Source organism: Myiozetetes cayanensis, unplaced genomic scaffold (assembly GCF_022539395.1).
Source record: "Myiozetetes cayanensis isolate MyiCay16 unplaced genomic scaffold, myiCay2020 scf4, whole genome shotgun sequence".
Taxonomy (NCBI): Eukaryota; Metazoa; Chordata; class Aves; order Passeriformes; family Tyrannidae; genus Myiozetetes; species Myiozetetes cayanensis.
The window spans coordinates 678,798-696,453 of NW_026087631.1; the positions used below are offsets into that span (position 1 = coordinate 678,798).

General features: G+C 39.2%; 1 protein-coding gene across 1 annotated transcript in view; it reads right to left on the bottom strand.

Annotated features, from left to right (window-relative positions):
* FANCC (FA complementation group C) overlaps window positions 1–16,874 on the bottom strand; it is a 68,086-nt gene extending 51,212 nt beyond the window's left edge. Inside the window, exons 1-3 of the mRNA XM_050328875.1 lie at window positions 16,846–16,874; window positions 6,400–6,573; window positions 4,786–4,873 (exon numbers count right to left, since the gene is read on the bottom strand). Coding sequence (XP_050184832.1) covers window positions 4,786–4,873; window positions 6,400–6,564 — 253 coding nt within the window. The 5' untranslated portion in view covers window positions 6,565–6,573; window positions 16,846–16,874. The remainder of the gene's footprint in view (window positions 1–4,785; window positions 4,874–6,399; window positions 6,574–16,845) is intronic.
* Between the last annotated feature and the right edge of the window lie 782 nt (window positions 16,875–17,656).

Here is a 17,656-nt window from a genome sequence, read left to right on the forward strand (position 1 = left end):
AATTTAATCCTAGAATGAAACTGCATGATTGAAATGAAAATTCTGAAAACTGGATGTAGTATTGTAGCCCTGACATAATATCCACTTAGTAAGCAACACCATGATTGTAAAAAATAATAAAAACAAGTGATACCACATGAGGATTAGAAATTATATTATGAGACAATTTGATTATCAAGCCCAAGGAGTGATTTCTTTTGTTTTCTGTGCATTTGTTATCCAGGATGTAATAAACAGTGTTATTTAGAAGTGCTTTGTTGGGAAAGCCTGAGGAAAAAATAAAATCTCCATTAAGCAATGCCTGCATTTTCACCAGGTGACCAGAGATGTTAACATTGATTTAAACCAGTATTCCTCAATAAATGTCCAACAAGCCCGTAGGCCATTACTGACCTCCCACTGACTAACATCTCTGCAACAGAAATGGTTTCCCAAACATACACTTCTAACCAAATACAACTTGGGGTATTCTGACATTACGTGTTTGGAGCTTTTTTTTAATAAGGATTTTTACAAGGCTAATAATTTCCTAGGTTGTGTAAGACTGAAGTTAAAGGACATATATTGCATACTGCTCAGCAGAAATTCAAAGTATCCTTACACTTTGATTGTAAACATACCCCAAGAACATTCAGAGATCAGCACTAATGGGCAACTTTATCTCCTTCAAAAACATTTCACCTAAACTCTGTTATGACATTATAAGGGAGGAAAGGTAAACAAAGAGTGGTTTATTTGTTTAAACCACTAAATGATAGCCAATTTCTTCTTGGAAAATTAAGATTTTAAACACTATTAATTACTAATGCTACAATATGGCCTGATTATAAAGTCTGGCTATTGAGAAAATTTTCAATTTCATGAATTACACAGAAAGTGACACAGAAAAGGAAATTAAGTCCAAATCTCCTATCTCGAACAACATACACACAGTTCAAGTATTCCTTCTTTTGACTCACCTGGTTTATACTGTATGCCTATAGTATGTCAGGCACTCATTTTATGTAAGCTATGGGGCTTTTTTGACTTAGAAAAATTAAAGAGGTGAAGAAAATACATATAACTGCTTGAACAGACTTTCTGTGAGAAGATTTTTTGCTATACATGATGACCTGTTACACACTATAAAGTAAATTGCATGTATTGCTGCCGGTCAGAAGTGTAAATCAGTATGACAAAAACAAAAATGGTGAAAACAAATCTCAGATAAACAAAGTTGGCACACTTTGACAGCATGAGTAGATTCACACAGATTCACCTGGGTGGATAAATTCAAATCAACCCGGGTGAAACCAAGTTATACTGGTGTCATAGCTTGTGCCAACAGTTTCCAAAAAATAAGGAACCGGAACAGCTCCAAACTTTCCCAGTCAAAATTACTTTTTGACCAAAACTGAAGTAGTCTCCCAGAGATCTGTGAAAGCAGCCCATAAAATCCTCTTGCTGAAGAACCCAGTGACACACTCTGAGGGCCACACTTGGGTTCTTTTCACAGTTTTCTTTTCAAAACTGCTCTGGAACAGTGGGTGAAAGATGTGAAGATTAAAATTAATGTAATTATTTTAACTATCTTAAAACAATTATAGCAACTGCAAAAAATAATGACATCAAAAGACCAAACACAGAGCCACAGAAAACTTACTGGTGCATTTTTATCTCCCAGTTTTCTAGCAACTGTGTGATCCCCATGGAAAACATACCATCAAGATATGCACTGAAAACCATATCAGGATGCAAGCTAAGGCATTTGATCTTATTATGGTATGAGAGAATGCTGACTATCCAAATAACCAACCGATTAATATGTCCAGAGAAATAAAATTAAAAACTCTCAGTGGTGGAAATTACAGCCCAAAAGAGGTTACCAACTATCTACTGGATAGGTAGGTAACGTGTCTCCAACTAAGGGAAATAAAAACTATCTCCAACTAAGGGAAATAAACTTCTGTATAGGAAATTCAAGACAGATTGGAAGTTGTTTTTCTAAAACAAACAAAACCAACCAAACAAACCCCAAGAAAATCAAAACAAACAAAGAAAAAGGAATTAAAAAACCCCAAACCAACCAACCAGCCGAAAGCCTAAACCTTTATGATCGGTCAGATTGCACTTCTTTCCTGCCAATCTCAGAACAAAATTTTGTTTAAAAAAGGGAAAAAAGAAAAAAGGGAATGTTATTCTCACAACACAGTGTGGTCTCAATCATCCTAAGATACAGGCAGTTTTTAAAAACCTGTCATGAGTGCGGCCAGATGGAAGGAAATAAACTCTAATCTTAGAGCCAGAAATATTATTTTTAGAGCTCGTTGTAAAATTTTATTGAAATATATCAGAAAATGTTGATTAGCTAAACTGAGCTTTCAGTGGAAATGAATGCACCCACAAGCAGGCACGTTCACACATATCCTGACATACAGAACCACCAAGAGATCCTCCAGCATTTACAGTGTTAGTCTGGGCTCAAAACTCAAACCAGGAGGGTCCTACTGAGAAGATAGTCCCCCAGCCCACAGAAAAAAAACACTGGAATTCCTTACCGAGGCTGAATTCCTCATGTATCCCTTGTGGTTTAGGACCACGAGTACAGCCATGAGATTTTCTTCAGTCGTGCTTCCCTCACATTAGCATTCTAAATAAGGTTACCTTGGGCACCTCCTGCCCAGGAGTGTTTATGAGGAGATTATTTTCCCTTAGAGGCCATGCTTCCTGCACTCAGTGGTCAGCCATGGCAGCTTCCAGCACCAACAGACACTCATTTAGGGTGACAGGTATTGTGGTTTGGACATGATACAGAAATATAAGGTTTTTCCTTCTCCATTTATGAGTATGAAAGACTGAACTGAACAAAATTAGTTCCTTCTACTGCGAGGGTGGCCTGGAGTCAGACACATGCCTGAATGAGCTATTTATCCAAATGAGAAATTACATGAAACCCACTTGAGAGTCAGCATCTGCCATAGCCAGCCCTATCTTAAAGAATATCGTCAGAACTGGTGCCAAACAAAACGAAAAACTGCTGAATCTGAGACAGAGCAGTCCAAAGAGCGCTCAGGTGGCTCTAAGAGGAGGAAGTGGTGGGAATGTCTAAGCAGACATCTCAGGTCTGTTGGTGTCAGAAAATTTCCTTGATTCATCTTTAAGCTTTAAAATGAAGGATTCCATTTTTAGCAAGTAAAGTTCTCTGAACAGTTGCTTGCCACTTTGAGACAAAACCAAAAACCCTGTAGTAAAACTCCACTCTCAAGCAAACTTCAGATGTAACAATCAACCCGCAGAAAAAGTGCTTTTGCAGCTTCAGAAAATGCTGAAGGAACACAGAAAAGAGCAAAGTAGTAGAGGAAACCGAGAACATATTGCTGGGATTGTTGTGAAAAGGAGCCAAAAGCAGACACAGATGGATTTCAGCTTTGATGAAAAATATAGACTAAGGTACTTTCTATTAAACAATATATTGTCAGCTCAGAAAATTTAATGGTCTAAACACCTGTATATTCCAAACAAAAATTTAGAAGAAAAGCATGTGTGTAATTGTAAACGTCAACAGCTAAGAACATTCTCAGAAACTATGATTAAAAGGGAAACCTTTCTGTTGTGAAAATACATCTGTAAAGTAGGAAAAGGCTTTTCAAACAGCACACATTTGCTGGTCTGCAAAAGTGGTCTGTGTGGACTGTGTTTAGACAGCGCTCTGTCTGTGGTTCCTTCCCAAATTTTCCTTTTGGAAGAGAAGTGCTGACATTACACACATCTACCCTGTTTTTGCAGACAAGTTCATTCTGCCCGTGCTTGGAGCTGTCTAGAAGGCAAAGCCAATCCAGCAGACACACAAGTGCTTGACTTAATAAGCCCTTCCAGGTGAACGCAAAACTGTCTTTTCCTGTATTCCCCAAAAGGAAGCATAAGAGCAGAAGAGACAAAATGTGACTTTTTTTTTTTTTTTTTTTAATAAGAGTAACAGACTGATTAAAGCTTATTTTAAGGGGTTCACAGAGAAGCTCAGAATTAGTTTCTGCTTAAAAGTAGATCCCAAGTAATTTATCAAAATATCAACATCTCAGTTCCTGGAAAAGGCACTAGAACTGCTGGTGAGGTAGCACAAGGAGTGTCTCCTCCCTCCCAACGGCTTTCCTGTGCCCAGTTTATTTTCTCTTCTGTATTCTCACCCACACACATATTCACTACCAGTAACAGCATTTTGGTTTTTTTCCTATGTCACCACTTTACTGTTTTAATTTTGATTCCATCTGCATTTTCATTAGTTGAGGATGGAGAGGTGGGGAAAATACACATTCAAAATAAATTCAATAAAAACAAACACAATCATAACTTAGTAGGACTTTACATTAATTAGAAAAACATAAGTATCAGAAAAGTCAAATTTCCTATATTAGCTTAAATAATAGAATATTCTGATACGTAACTGGAAGAGACTTCTGTTGAAAGTAATTTGAGACCCTAGCAAAACGTAATCAATACAACAAGAAAATAAGAGTGGAAATCATGATGCACCTAAACATTCACTGGGTTTAAAACTACTCGTCCCAAGTCAAGATTCTGTAACTAATCCATGAAATTCATTAGATCCAAAAGCAAACTTAACATTTCTCAAAGCCAGATATTTTAAATAATATGGCCAGCCTTTTCATCTCAAAATTTTACTTCAGCAAAAAAAGAATGCTGTGGTTTTATGGAAAAACATTATAGTCTGTAACAAGTTATAGTATGTTAATTTCTCTAGAATTAAGTTTATGGAACTGCTACAGAAATATCATTACGCACTCTTACCATATCCTATAACAAAAGGATTCCAACAGAGCCTTCCTAGAAGCTGCCCAATTAAAGGGAACTGCTGGATCGCTGCAACTGAACCCTGCTAAAACATAAAAACAAGCAAAAAGATAGTAAATATACCGCACATCAAAAGTAGATTAGGAGAACCGTTAATGATACAGACTGTCATAAATTACAATCCCAATGTGAAATGGTGTGGAAGCAAAACACCTGCAGGCATGTAAAAAAAGTAGAACTTCCTAAAATTTGCTATAATGTCATAATTCAAGTAAGTTAAAAGTTAAAGTAAGTAATTTCCTTACCTAATACTTAACTACGGTAGAAAATTTGTTCATTTCCCTCACATCCAGCAACCAGAACAGTATTAGTAACCAGGATTCCACAGTATGAAAGGCCTGATGAACATACATTTTTGTTGATCCTCACTGCTTTAATACAGTCTCTAAGGCACAAAACTAAGTATCTTTGTGTTACTTTTGCTTGCTTTCTTTAATTTAACTTACTCAATGACTAGCCAGTAACAAACTGACATTTAACTTCTAACCAAATAGAAAGCAGCTTCACTATAAAAGTAATAAACAATGTAGTCTATATACAATCCTGTGTAATCAGTCTTATTTTTCCATTTTTGTAGCTTTACTACCTAATAAATGAAGGCTTTGAAAAATAGTGCTGTGCTGAGATAACATGCATAACATGATAACCATCTCCTGCTACTGCAATAAATTCCTTACATTTGCCTCACATTTGGGGCTAGACCTAGACTTTCTGGGGCCATATTCACAAGGTCCATTTTCAGGCCAAGCCTCAGGTTACTTGAAGTAGCAATGCTCTTTTTTTTCCATCTTAAGAAAAAGATACATGGGAAGAAACAGCACTCCCCAAAAATCTTTTATTTAAAATTTACACACAGTTCAGAAGTAAACCCAACCCTGAAGTCTTCACATAAGAATAATATTAAAAATGAGTTCTTCCATAAGAAGCAAGCTCTATGCCATAATGCAGTATTTCTAAAGCTAATTATACTAAACATATACACTGAAAAAGCCACGCTCAGAAAAACAGAGAAGCAACTAAACATATGAACAACTACGCTTACTTTTATAAAAACACCTGAGTGAGGGCAGACAATAGTTCAAGTACTAAGCAGCATATGTCAGTGGTCTGACATGCTGCTGGAATTCCCTGTGTGTGCCACAACACTGGGGTTAACATGTCACCAAACTCTCTAAGGTTTTAAGGATCAGTTACAGATTTACACGTTAAGTCCTTTAAATCATCCAATTTATGACCCGACCACCAGAATCAAATTCTTGTCTATTTAAGAGTTTTGTTAAGAGGCTAGAGCATTGGTTGGGAAATCTCACATGACATCAACCAATCAAAAAGAAAAAGCTCTTTCCACAGTAAATCAGGGAAACAGGAAGCACGCTCCTGTTCGCGTTACCTGTGACTGTTTCCCCAGTTTGCCCCTCTGATCCAGCAGGACATTAGGTCAACAACACAAACTTCTTTGCTACTTGTAGCTTCTGTTTTCATCAAAACATGGTGCAGATTGTTTTGGAGGGTTTCTTCAAACAGGTCACTCTTCCCTCTAAGGTTACTCACCACATCTTTTAAAGTTTCATAAAGCTGGTGTAGAAACTCCTGGAGCTGGGGCAAGTGAAGGCACACATCTTTCTGGGATTCCAGGGTAGTGGCTTGACCCCATTCAATGGCTTTATTCAGCCAATATTCAAAGTTCAGTTTGGGCACTGTAGTGTCCTGGGCCATTACACAGTCCTGAGAAAGAGATCATAACTCCACGTTAGGCAGCAGTAAACACCGTCTTCAAACCAAGCATGAAAACAGGAAGAAGGATTTATGCTAACTTTTTTTGTGTTCACAGGTGAAAGTGGGTGTAGGGGGTGTCTGTGTTTACATCTTATAAAGCTGGTAATTTTATTTGTAGTATAAAGAGGGTAAACTACTAACCCCATGATGACAAAGTAGAAAAGGGGGCACAATAACCAAATAATTATCTTAGAATGTACCACCCAGATGTGTCTTAGGCTATTCTCATCTCAATTTGTCATCATCAGTATCTCACACAGAGAATACCAGAATAACATTGTGTGCATTTGTTTAAACGCGATGCATGATGACAAACCGAAAATGTCTGTTCCAAGACAAATTAAAGTGCTGAGACTCAATCAAAAGAAAGAGGTTAGGAGGCCTTTGCTCATTGTAACTTCTATATTTCTAATTGATCACTAGCTTTAAGTGCAAAAAGAGTTTTCTCCTCAAAGAAAACTAAAAAAATTAAATATTTCAGCTCGGTTGTTCTTTCTGCTACCATACAAAGGAGAAAGAAAAAATACAACCATATGCAGCTTTACATAAAACTCAATCCTGAATAAAAGCTTCACCAGATATGATCAATATCCAATGGCACATTTCACTGTAAAAAATGGATCTGTGAGAGATAAGCACTATCACCAAGCCAGAATGTTAAAATCTAAGCAAACTGCCCCAGAAAAAAATACTAAAAAAATAAAACAGGCCATATTTTTTTGAGCTTTATTATTATATTTTTCATTGACAGAAGAACAGAGAATAGCACAGTAGGCACTACAACAACCTTTAAATCCTTCTGAAAGAAACCTATAAGCTGAAAGAGTAAATGAGCTCTTTAAATCACTAGCAAATTCAATCATTTTTTTCTGTCAAAACTGTAAAGACAACAGTCAATTAACATAAACGTGGTGGCACTTTCAGAACAGAATTGTTGCCCACCTGGAAACAACTTCAAGCACTCATAGATGACACAGAAATCAGCACATGTGTATCTTTGTAAGCTACAAACTAAAAGAATAAACCAGGACCTCCGCAGCAGCCCTGCAAACCAAGTTTGCTTTATACAGCCAGCCTTACAATCACAGCATTTGTACAGCATGTGAACCTGAGCCAGAAAAAAATCTGAAGATCATTAATAAGCTTGATTAATGTCTATGAGTAATACATAAATAAATACCCCACAGTGAATTACAGCTATTATTTGAGTTTGAATCCTGCCCAGCAAAAAAAAAGAAGTGAGATAAAGCTGTAGGATTGCTAGAGGACAATGCAAATTTGCCCTAAAGTCACACAAAGCCAAGTAAGCAAAGCCACTGCTCTTATGTTCTTTATTACACTCCCATTTCTATGTGCAACTGTTGCTGTCAGCAGAGTTCTTAAGGGACTATGCAGTGCCAGGATCTTACTGGTCTTCTGTGAGTATCAGAACAGGCTACGAGAGCCTCCATCACAATAGCTGGCTGAAGTGACACAGATCCCAGCAGCAATTAGCCATCAAACACACTTATCATCACAGGGGCATAAAAAAAAAAGACTTCTAGAACAAATTAAAGCCATGAACTGAACTCACACATGTGAATAAATTAATGAGCCTATCTGATCTTCCCAGATAAGACTAATCGTCCAAATAACTGAAAAATAAACCCCCTAACAAAACGGCTCCTAAAACTTTTAGGAAAGGATAAAAGAAGGAAAACCAAAACAAATGAAAAAGAGGAACCAGCAACACTGAAGCATTTTAGGACCAGTCACATGAGTCGATTCTGTGCTAACAGGGGATACGAGGTAAGCAAACCAAGCAGGTTAAGCTCATACACTGAGTACCCAGTACCACTATTCCAGTTTGCAGAATGGCACAGCCATCTCAGTGTGTCTTTTTCCAGAAGTCTGGGAGCCCAGCTCCACCAAGGTGTTTTATCTCCCTTCTTAATTACAGTTGAATAAACTGGATTGCTGGTCAGGTGAGACTCCTTATCAATTCCCCAGCCTGTCCAGAGCCATTCCTGTATCAAAAAGGCTGAGTTGTATGTTATTCTTCTTTATCTTCTACTACTGAAAAAAAAGGTCAAAAATGAGAACATCAGCACAACTCATGAAAGCAAACCTTAGAAGTGTATCTATTCTATATAATGCTAACTGCAGGTGTGCACTTTTTACTATGTCTGAGAGCTAACTCCCTCAGGAGATCTGTCCTGAGTGTCCTGGATACAAGCAAAGCAATAGACTTGCACTACTCACTAAGGAAACAAACTAGTTCTACGTTCAGTGCTATTCAAAATCTCCACCCAAAATGCAGTCCATTTTCCACAGTTGTCTTGTATGAAAGCACAAGCAAAGGAAAAAAGCCTCCAACTATATATTCTAGAGTTCAGAACCTATCCTGGACCAGGATAGTTTCCTGGACTTGTTTCTTTCACATAATTTTCTGATGAAAGTGAAAAACACTTTTCTGTTTCTAAAATAGAGTTTAGAAATTTTAGCTGCAGTCCAATGCTCGATTCATGGACACATTCATGGGCAAAAATGGAGGAGTTTTATGCCATTTCTGAAGTGGATTAAAGGACAAATAAATATATTTTTGTCTGCAATTTATTTTCTGAAACTGCTCAAAATTATAATCTATCAGCAATAAGGAATTGTGATCCCTATGATTAAGAGAGCAGGTAATTTGCAGTGCATATTTGGAATAAACTGTGGTATGTATAGTTGAAAAAAAGGGGTAAATAAACCATTTAGAGTGACAGATAGAAAAATCTTTCTTTGCACTCTGTTTTGGGGGAGCAGGCAAGGTTGTGCACTTTTGTAAAGTTTTAGACAAGAAATACTTTTGTCAATTTAATGGTAGTAGAATCCCTTACAGCAACTATTAGGAACTGAATATAGATTTTCAAAAATTATAATCTCTTTTGGAATACAACCAAGTCACACCCCTATAAAATTACCCTGAAATCATCAGAAGAGTAAATTAAAGTGACACTTCTAGGAACGGCTGCATTATTTTTATAGGCCATTGGGACTCCTTTAGCATTTAATATGTGCTTCAATTCATCCTTGCTCAAGAATGGCATTAATTTAATATGCATTATTTTCTGCATCACAACACTAATTGTACACTGAAAGAGAACCAGAAAAAATAATTATCACAAGCACTTGCTCCATTTGCAATAGCATGATTTTTAAGTATATTTGTTTGCTTTCATTTGAAGTCTCCAATTAAATAGTCATTTTATTTACTGTCTACTTCAACTATAGAATCTAGCCCTGAAAAGAGCAATTTGATTAATATGGCTTACCCTTGTCTTCACTTCAACATCACTGGAAAGCATACAGTAAAATTAGAGAATGTATAAAGAAACTGATTAAAAAGAAAACATACCAGACACACAGACTTCATCTCAAAAACAGTTCAGAGGAATGGATTATTTTATTCTGTCAAGTGAGCTATCTGGATTAATGTCTGAAACATACCACTTTAGTCACTACCTTCGGCTACCCAATCTTGAGGAAAACCCTGCAGTGCCCCAGGGCACTGCACAGGCACTGCTGCGTCCTCCTGAACACACACACAAGCTCTGCACTGTCCCCCTGTCCCACGGTAAGGCATGGCTGTGACAGGCTCTGAACTATTTCCAGCGGTGGGAGAGACACTGAAGAAGCCTTCAGAAAACCTTACCCAACTATCTCCTTAGTCCTTTCAGACTTTAGACTCTGAAAATTAAATATTCGTTCATTCAGCATGTAGGGTAGGAAAAGAAGGAAGACTTTTTTTTTCTCTAGAACTGTAAAAATAAGGTCTTTTTAAGAAAAACCATTAAATAAGAAAAATAAAGTGAAAGAAAAGTGTCTTCTTCACAGCTAGAGATTCTGAAACTCAGGACTCAGACACAATAAAAAGGGAACATGCGGTTGTTAAAAATTACAGTTCCTCAGAAAGAATTTCTGTCTAGCACAGAAAATTCAGTAACAAACTCTGACAGCTTCCAATGTCCCCAGATGTGGCTTTAGTAGATTGCAAAAAATTACTACTGAAATTTTTTAACTTAATTTCTCTTTAATCTTGTACATTCAGCTGCTATATTTAAATAAAACTTTTCAAGTAGAAGGATATTTGAAATACCTTTAAGGTACGATATTGCCTTATGTCACAGCATTCCAGATAAATGTGACTAAAACTTGCATTCAAGGTAAAGGTCTCACTTGGGTATTTTTCCTTGAACCAGTGATAAGTAGCTCCACGCACCAAATGAACACTTTACTTTCATTACTCCTACTACTCCTCTCTTAAACCCTGCCTACCAGCAACCTCAGCCTGTGAGGAAAAAAAAACCAGAACAAGAAAGCAGTTAAAAATATCTATATGACATCAGGGTTCAAAGGCCCTGAGCAGAACAGGTTGTCATTAACTAACATAACACATATATATACCAAATTTCAAAGTAATTTTAAGAATTGTTAATACTTACAAAAGCAGTAGAACAGTCCTTTTGTGCACATTTATTACTCTAATAGATATTAGGAGGCTAATACTAGCAATTAGGAGACTAGATATTAGCTAAGCACTTCAGTATATTAGATACCGTGATTTTGACTCCCCTTAACTCTGTTATGATACAGCGCAGTTGATACAGCAATAGAGTAGCATACCATCAACTTACTGTTTTGATATTTCAAAGATTATGATGAAAAAATCACGTCACAAATTTACCACCTCGTGGATGGTATTTTGGGGCTACGCCAAGAAAAAAAAGTAGCAATTCTTCTGAACATTGTAATTATTTTCTGCTTACTATTTCTCTATATAAAATATCTATTAGGTTCTTCCACCTTGTTCCCACAAGTATATTTTTCACCTTCACTTTGACAAGTCTCCTTTTACTTGCCAAGAACAGAAAGAAAATGTAATACATACTTACTTAGGCAGTAAGAGCAAACATGACTTATTTCCTACTTAAAAGAAAACCTATCACTAGCTCCTTAAACTAAAATTAAAAAGAAGTTTACTAGGAAAGATGAAAAGATGTAAATTCTCTTTTTTCTTTTTTTTTTTTTTGAAACGTCAGAAAGGTCCAAGAGTAGTAGAGGTTATGTGAAAACTAAAACCATGTATTATTTATTCCTATCATATTTTTTTTTACAGTCTTTATAAGTAAAGAGAAATCAGCTTAACAGGCTGGTTTACAGTTTGGTATCCAGTCCAATCTACACAGACTGGCAGTTTAGCAGTCAAGAAAAATTGAGAGAATAACTTCCATCTTCATTTTGGACTGGTGTGCTTAAAATCAGAATTGACTAGTGTTAATTTTTTTAGGAACTTTCCAGATAAAAGCAAGTTTGCCTATTAACCTTTGTGCCCACATCCACAGGTATTTTACAGCAAGGAAAAACAACTATTACAGAAAACTGCCCTACTATACACAGACTTTCCAAATTACAACAAACTGCCTGCAAATGTTACTTCCTCTGTAAATAAAACCAAAGAACACAGTTTTGCCAAAAGAAATCTGCTAAATCTGGCACACTAAACAGCTGTCAACCAGAGATGGCTGGCATTATCATTCAATGTTTAGACTAACAATTCTCCTGGAGAAAGTAATTAACTCCTCTGTTTTGCTCCTCTTTATTTATTTCCCGTATTTACTCTGATAATTAGTAACTTAACAGTTGTCAGAGCTTTATTCTGAATTCTGTCACCAGGTCTTGCTGGAAAAAGAGCCCAAATTTCATCTTTAAGGGACTGTGGCTGGTCCCTAAAAGGGCCTCTTTCGTGGGCAGTGTATGAGTTAAACCTCTTGCCCAGGTTTGACCCAAGTAACACTGCAAACAGCGAAATGGTGGTTCCAGTTGCTTCCTGTTGCTCTGAGTAGAGAAGACTGGCCCCAAGAAAGCAAGCTTTGCTGGATTCATACCAGATGTCCCTTTCTAGAACGCTCTGAAAACATTACATCTCCCTCTTCCTGAAAAAGGACTATGCAACCATAATAAAGCCATCTCCTTCCAGAGGGTGGTTGGGCACTGAACAGGCTCCCCAGGGACGTGGCCACAGCACCAAGGCTGACAGAGCTCAAGAAGTGTCTGCACAATGCTCTCATGGACAGGGTGTGACTCTTGGGGATGGTCCTGTGCAGGCCCAGGAGGTGGACTCAATGATCCTTGTGGGTCTCTTCCAACTGACAATATTCTGGGATTCCTATTCATCAGCCTATAAGCTTCATGACCCCAAAAATATTATTTATTAGCCTCACTTGATAAAAGTAACCACACAAAAATAATTCTAAAATTTTCTGGTTCTAATGGCAGGCTTATCTTGCAGCAGCCAATCTTCCTTCTGACTTACCCCATTTCAAGACGTTAAGAATAAATCCTTCTGTAATGGGAAAAGCAGCGCATCCATCCATCCTTTTGCCACAGGAACAGCAAAAGCAGGGATGGTATCACTGAATTTTACAGATGTTATTTGTTACTTTTCCATAACGAACCTTAACAGGACAACAAGGCAATCAATCATCATTTTCGTATACAAAATACGTAAGTACCAGCTCATATAATGGATTTTTAGGCACAAATTGAACAAAAAAATCTCATTGCAAGCCACTGGAAGCTACTCTTGAAAGGAATACACCAAATAAGTTACTAAGACTCCACCACCACAAGTGTTTTTTTTAAGTTAAACTTAAGAGGAGAAAACAGACAAGGTAAAGTACCTTTACATCTGTCAGAAGGCTCTCTGCAATTCAGCAAAGTACCAAAACATAAAATGTCCCAATTGAAAAGAATTTCAATGTCAGCAGTAGCCAGAGCAAAACCCAGCAAGGCCCACATAAAGCTGTCCATACCAGTAGACAGAGAATCAGACGGATGTGCAGAATGGAAATTTTTTTCAAGGCACTAAATCAAATCCCAGACTTGATCAGCGCACAGTGATGTTAAGCAGATCAACACGGCCTTCCAAAACAAAAGCCAGACCTGAAAGAAACAGGGGGGTGCTCCCTTACCCTTTAACTCCTTTCTTGCTCTTCCATATCTGAATTGCTTACCTCTTATCAGTATACAGAGATCTACCACAGAAAGTAACAACAATATACGGCAAAACACAGAAGAAGCCAGAACTGACATCCTGGGCATGGTGAACAGCAGCACAAATAAGTACCCATCTTCATAATCTCCTAGAAATGGAGGAGGGGAGGTGTGAAGTACATCTCCTTTCAATATATTTCCTCAGTAAGGTTACATATTTTGTTCTGCACAATCTGAATAGCAAACCTTACAAGATTATTTTGGTAACATTCAGGTCACTGTAAAGTGGCAACCTCTCCTAGTGCTTGAGGAATATTTGGAGGATATTGAAATGAATATTAATGTTAAAATGAAAATTAATGAAAATTAATGTTAAAATATCCTCGGATTTAGTTTGCTGGACAGAGCCTTTTCACTCAACCCAGTTCATTTTCAGCTGACTTCTGTGACAGCAGCTGAAATAAAGATAACACAGGGGAAATTGCAGCTAAAAAGACAACACAAAAAATAAATGCAACTCTGGAAAGAGGCATTAGGTCTGATTCAATCTCCAAACTACAGGAGGCAGAACTGTTTCTGATATCTGGCAACATAAAAATAAAAGGTATTTTTACATCACTTAGCAAAAAGTCCTATCCTCGTTTACACGACTTTAGCTTTGCTAACAGTTACAGTAACATCACACACCAATTGTGCGTGAGTCTCTGATACCACTAGTCCAAACACTTCATAAATGAGATCTTCTGTTGCAAATTACATGAAAAGGAATACATGCTGGTTCTGTTTACATCAGTGGAAAAATTTTTGCTAGCCTCAAAGGAGCCCAGATTTCACATTAAGCTTTCATGACACTGAGAAGCTCATCCACATAGGACCTCACCAAGCCACTACACTGAAAAGTTAGACATTTTAGCAATAACTGTAAAATTGTTGTTAAAGGTTTATTGTTTGTACATATTCTCCTAAGCCAAGTCTGCCTGCTAATGCATCACTTCATATGCCATGGCTTATCTGACATGAACTGTTACTATATTGTTTTTATTGCCCAATTCTAGCAATTATGGTTTCAAACAGCTTCACATAGGCCAAAGCAAAGTCAATGTAGTTACCGGACAAGGAGTAAGAAGTCCTTGGATGGTTCCCAGGAGGGAACAGCCCCGGGGGAAGGGCTGGGAGGCAATTCCTGTGAGGAGCAGCTGAGCACCCTGGGCTGGTCTGCTCTGGAGAGAAGGGGCTGAGGGGTGACCCCAGCGCTCTGCACATCCCTGAGGGGATGTGGAGACGGAGCTGCTGATCTTGTCTCCCTCAGATCCAGTGGCAGGATTCATGGGAATGGTTCAAAGCTGTGACAGGGGAGGTTCAGACTGGACATTGGGAAACCTTTCCTTACCAAGACAGTGGTCAAACTTTGAATAGTCTTCCTACAGAGGTGGTTTTTGCTCCTTGAATGTTAGTGCCTTAAAAAGAGGCATTTGGACAATGCATTCAATACCATACTTTAATATTTGGTCAGGCAGTTGGACTAGATGATTTTTGTAGGTCCCAGTAAAATAGTCTGTTCTATTCTATTCCAATCTGAACATTAAACCAAACCAATTATCCAAGTTTCCTTCATCATAGAACCTCCTCTTCTGTCAACTTATTTTTGTATATTGCTTGAGTGGAATACAGAGAAATTTCTTTCATTAAAATTCAGTTTCTCTGAGAAAAAACATCTTAGCTAGACACTAGTTCAAAGTTTCACCATGAAATACACAGTATTTACTTTGTGTCAGTTGCAATACTTTGAGCTACCATTGAGGGGATGTTGCATACACACCAACCCTTGGCACTTTTTTTTTATTTTTAGAAGTTTAAGTTCTGCAATTAACAAATATACAGTAATTCCCTCATTTCCAGTCAGAAGCAGAAGCACATACATTAAACTGTACACAGCAAGTTAGAACACTAATCCACTCTTCAGAGTCACATAATAATGTAATAGAGAAGAAAAATGTGTATTCCTTTCATATCAAGGACCAGCAGTCAATTCTCCTTGTGCATACTAAAATCACAAGGTGGCAGGGAGAAAGCCAGAAGATAATCCAACTAAGCTGTGGGGGTCAGGAGGACAAGCAGGAACAGGGACACAATTTATTTAGATACAGAGAAGAATGATTAGCCTTTTTTCTTCAATTAAATTACAAATGAACACTACAGGTATTCATATTTCCAACAGTGTTTCTTTAATAGCCACGCAACTGCTAAATTCAAGCATTCCCCTGGCTTACACAAGCATAGGAGAAGACACATTCCAAACTCTTCACCCCAAGTATCTGAACACCAGGTACTGACCATGGTATTTATATCCAGAGCTATTCACACCATTGCCACTTGTTTTGCGACTACTTAAAATGAGGGCCATTTGAAGACTGTATTATCAGGTGTTCTTTCCACCCACTGGAGTTTGTACATAGTGTATAGACTACAAAGTCCCACGACTTTGTTAGCTGAGGGCGATACAAGAGTGCTGAAGACAGACTTTTTACGGGGGCGTGCCAACATCACGGCTGGGCTTCGCAAAGGAAGATCTGAGAAGGGCTCTACTCACGCTTGCTACAAGCGCGCCGATGGCTAAACGGCGGCGTGTAATGGCCAGTCTTCACAAGTGAAGATCCGGGGAAGGTCTTTACACCTTCCAGCCTGCGCATTGGATTTTTTAGGTGAGACACAGTGTGCGCGGAACTGAGCCCACCCTTTAATCCTAAGGTTCATCTGCCGGGGCCAAGCGAGCTTGGACAGTGGCAGCGAGGTCCTCAGGACGTAGGTGGGTTGCCTTTAAGGGCTAACGAGCCCCACCTGCCCGGGAGTGGCCCTGACCGGGAATCGAACCCGGGTCTCCGCGGTGATAGCGCGGCGCCTTTACCACTACAGGACAAAGGGCAGTGACCCCATAAGGAGCGGGTTTAGGTGGGATGCCAGGAAGGATCTCTGCTGAGGGCCGTGAGGCCCCAGCACGGCCCGCCCGCAGAAGCCGTGAGTGCCGACCCCCAGCGGGGCTGGAGGGCAAGGCGGGCGGGCGCGGGGTGCGGGTGACCCGCCCCAGAGCCCCGGGGGGTGCCGCCAGCCCCTTCCCCTTTTCCCCTCCCTTCCCCTTTTCCCCTCCCTTCCCCTTTTCCCCTCCCTTCCCCTTTTCCCCTCCCTTCCCCTTTTCCCCTCCCTTACCCTCCGCCCGGGCCGCGCCGCCACACCGATTTTCGCGCCACCGCTGCCGGCACTGCGCATGCGCGGGGCTGAGGGCCGTGAGGGAGGAGGGCGGCAGTGAGGGCGGTGCGGGATGAGGGCGGTGCGGGATGAGGGCGGTGCGGGGCTGAGGACGGGCGTGAGGGCGGTGCGGGGTGAGGGCTGGGACTAGGGCGGGTACGCTGCCCGTCCCGCCGGGGGCTCGGCTGTGCCGAGCTCCCGGCGGGACGGGCATCGTGCCGCCCGCCCGCCCGCCCTCAGCCAGCCCGCCCTCAGCTAGCCCGCCCTCAGCTAACAAAGTCGTGGGACTTTGTAGTCTATACACTATGTACAAACTCCAGTGGGTGGAAAGAACACCTGATAATACAGTCTTCAAATGGCCCTCATTTTAAGTAGTCGCAAAACAAGTGGCAATGGTGTGAGTAACGATTTAGGAAGGACAAGTGAAGTGAATGCCAATACAAATGTTATGTTACTTCAGGCATTCTGTATGGAGTTTGTCACTCCTACGTTTAAAAAATGGAAAACATTTGAGTGTTAAAAAATGTTGTGGGGATTATTTCTTTTTAGCTTTGATCTTTAGTAACTAGATGCTACTACATATAGAGCTAATCCAGCTGTCTAATCTTAGAGAATTACTAATAGTAAGTCTTCGACACTTCCAAATAATATTTTAAAACTGTTAAAATTCATCAGAAATAGTACTGATGTAGATAACAATGCCATGACTTCAAACCACCAGTATTTAGGAGAGGACGTTCCAAACACTGGAGAATTGCTGGCTGCTCCCTGA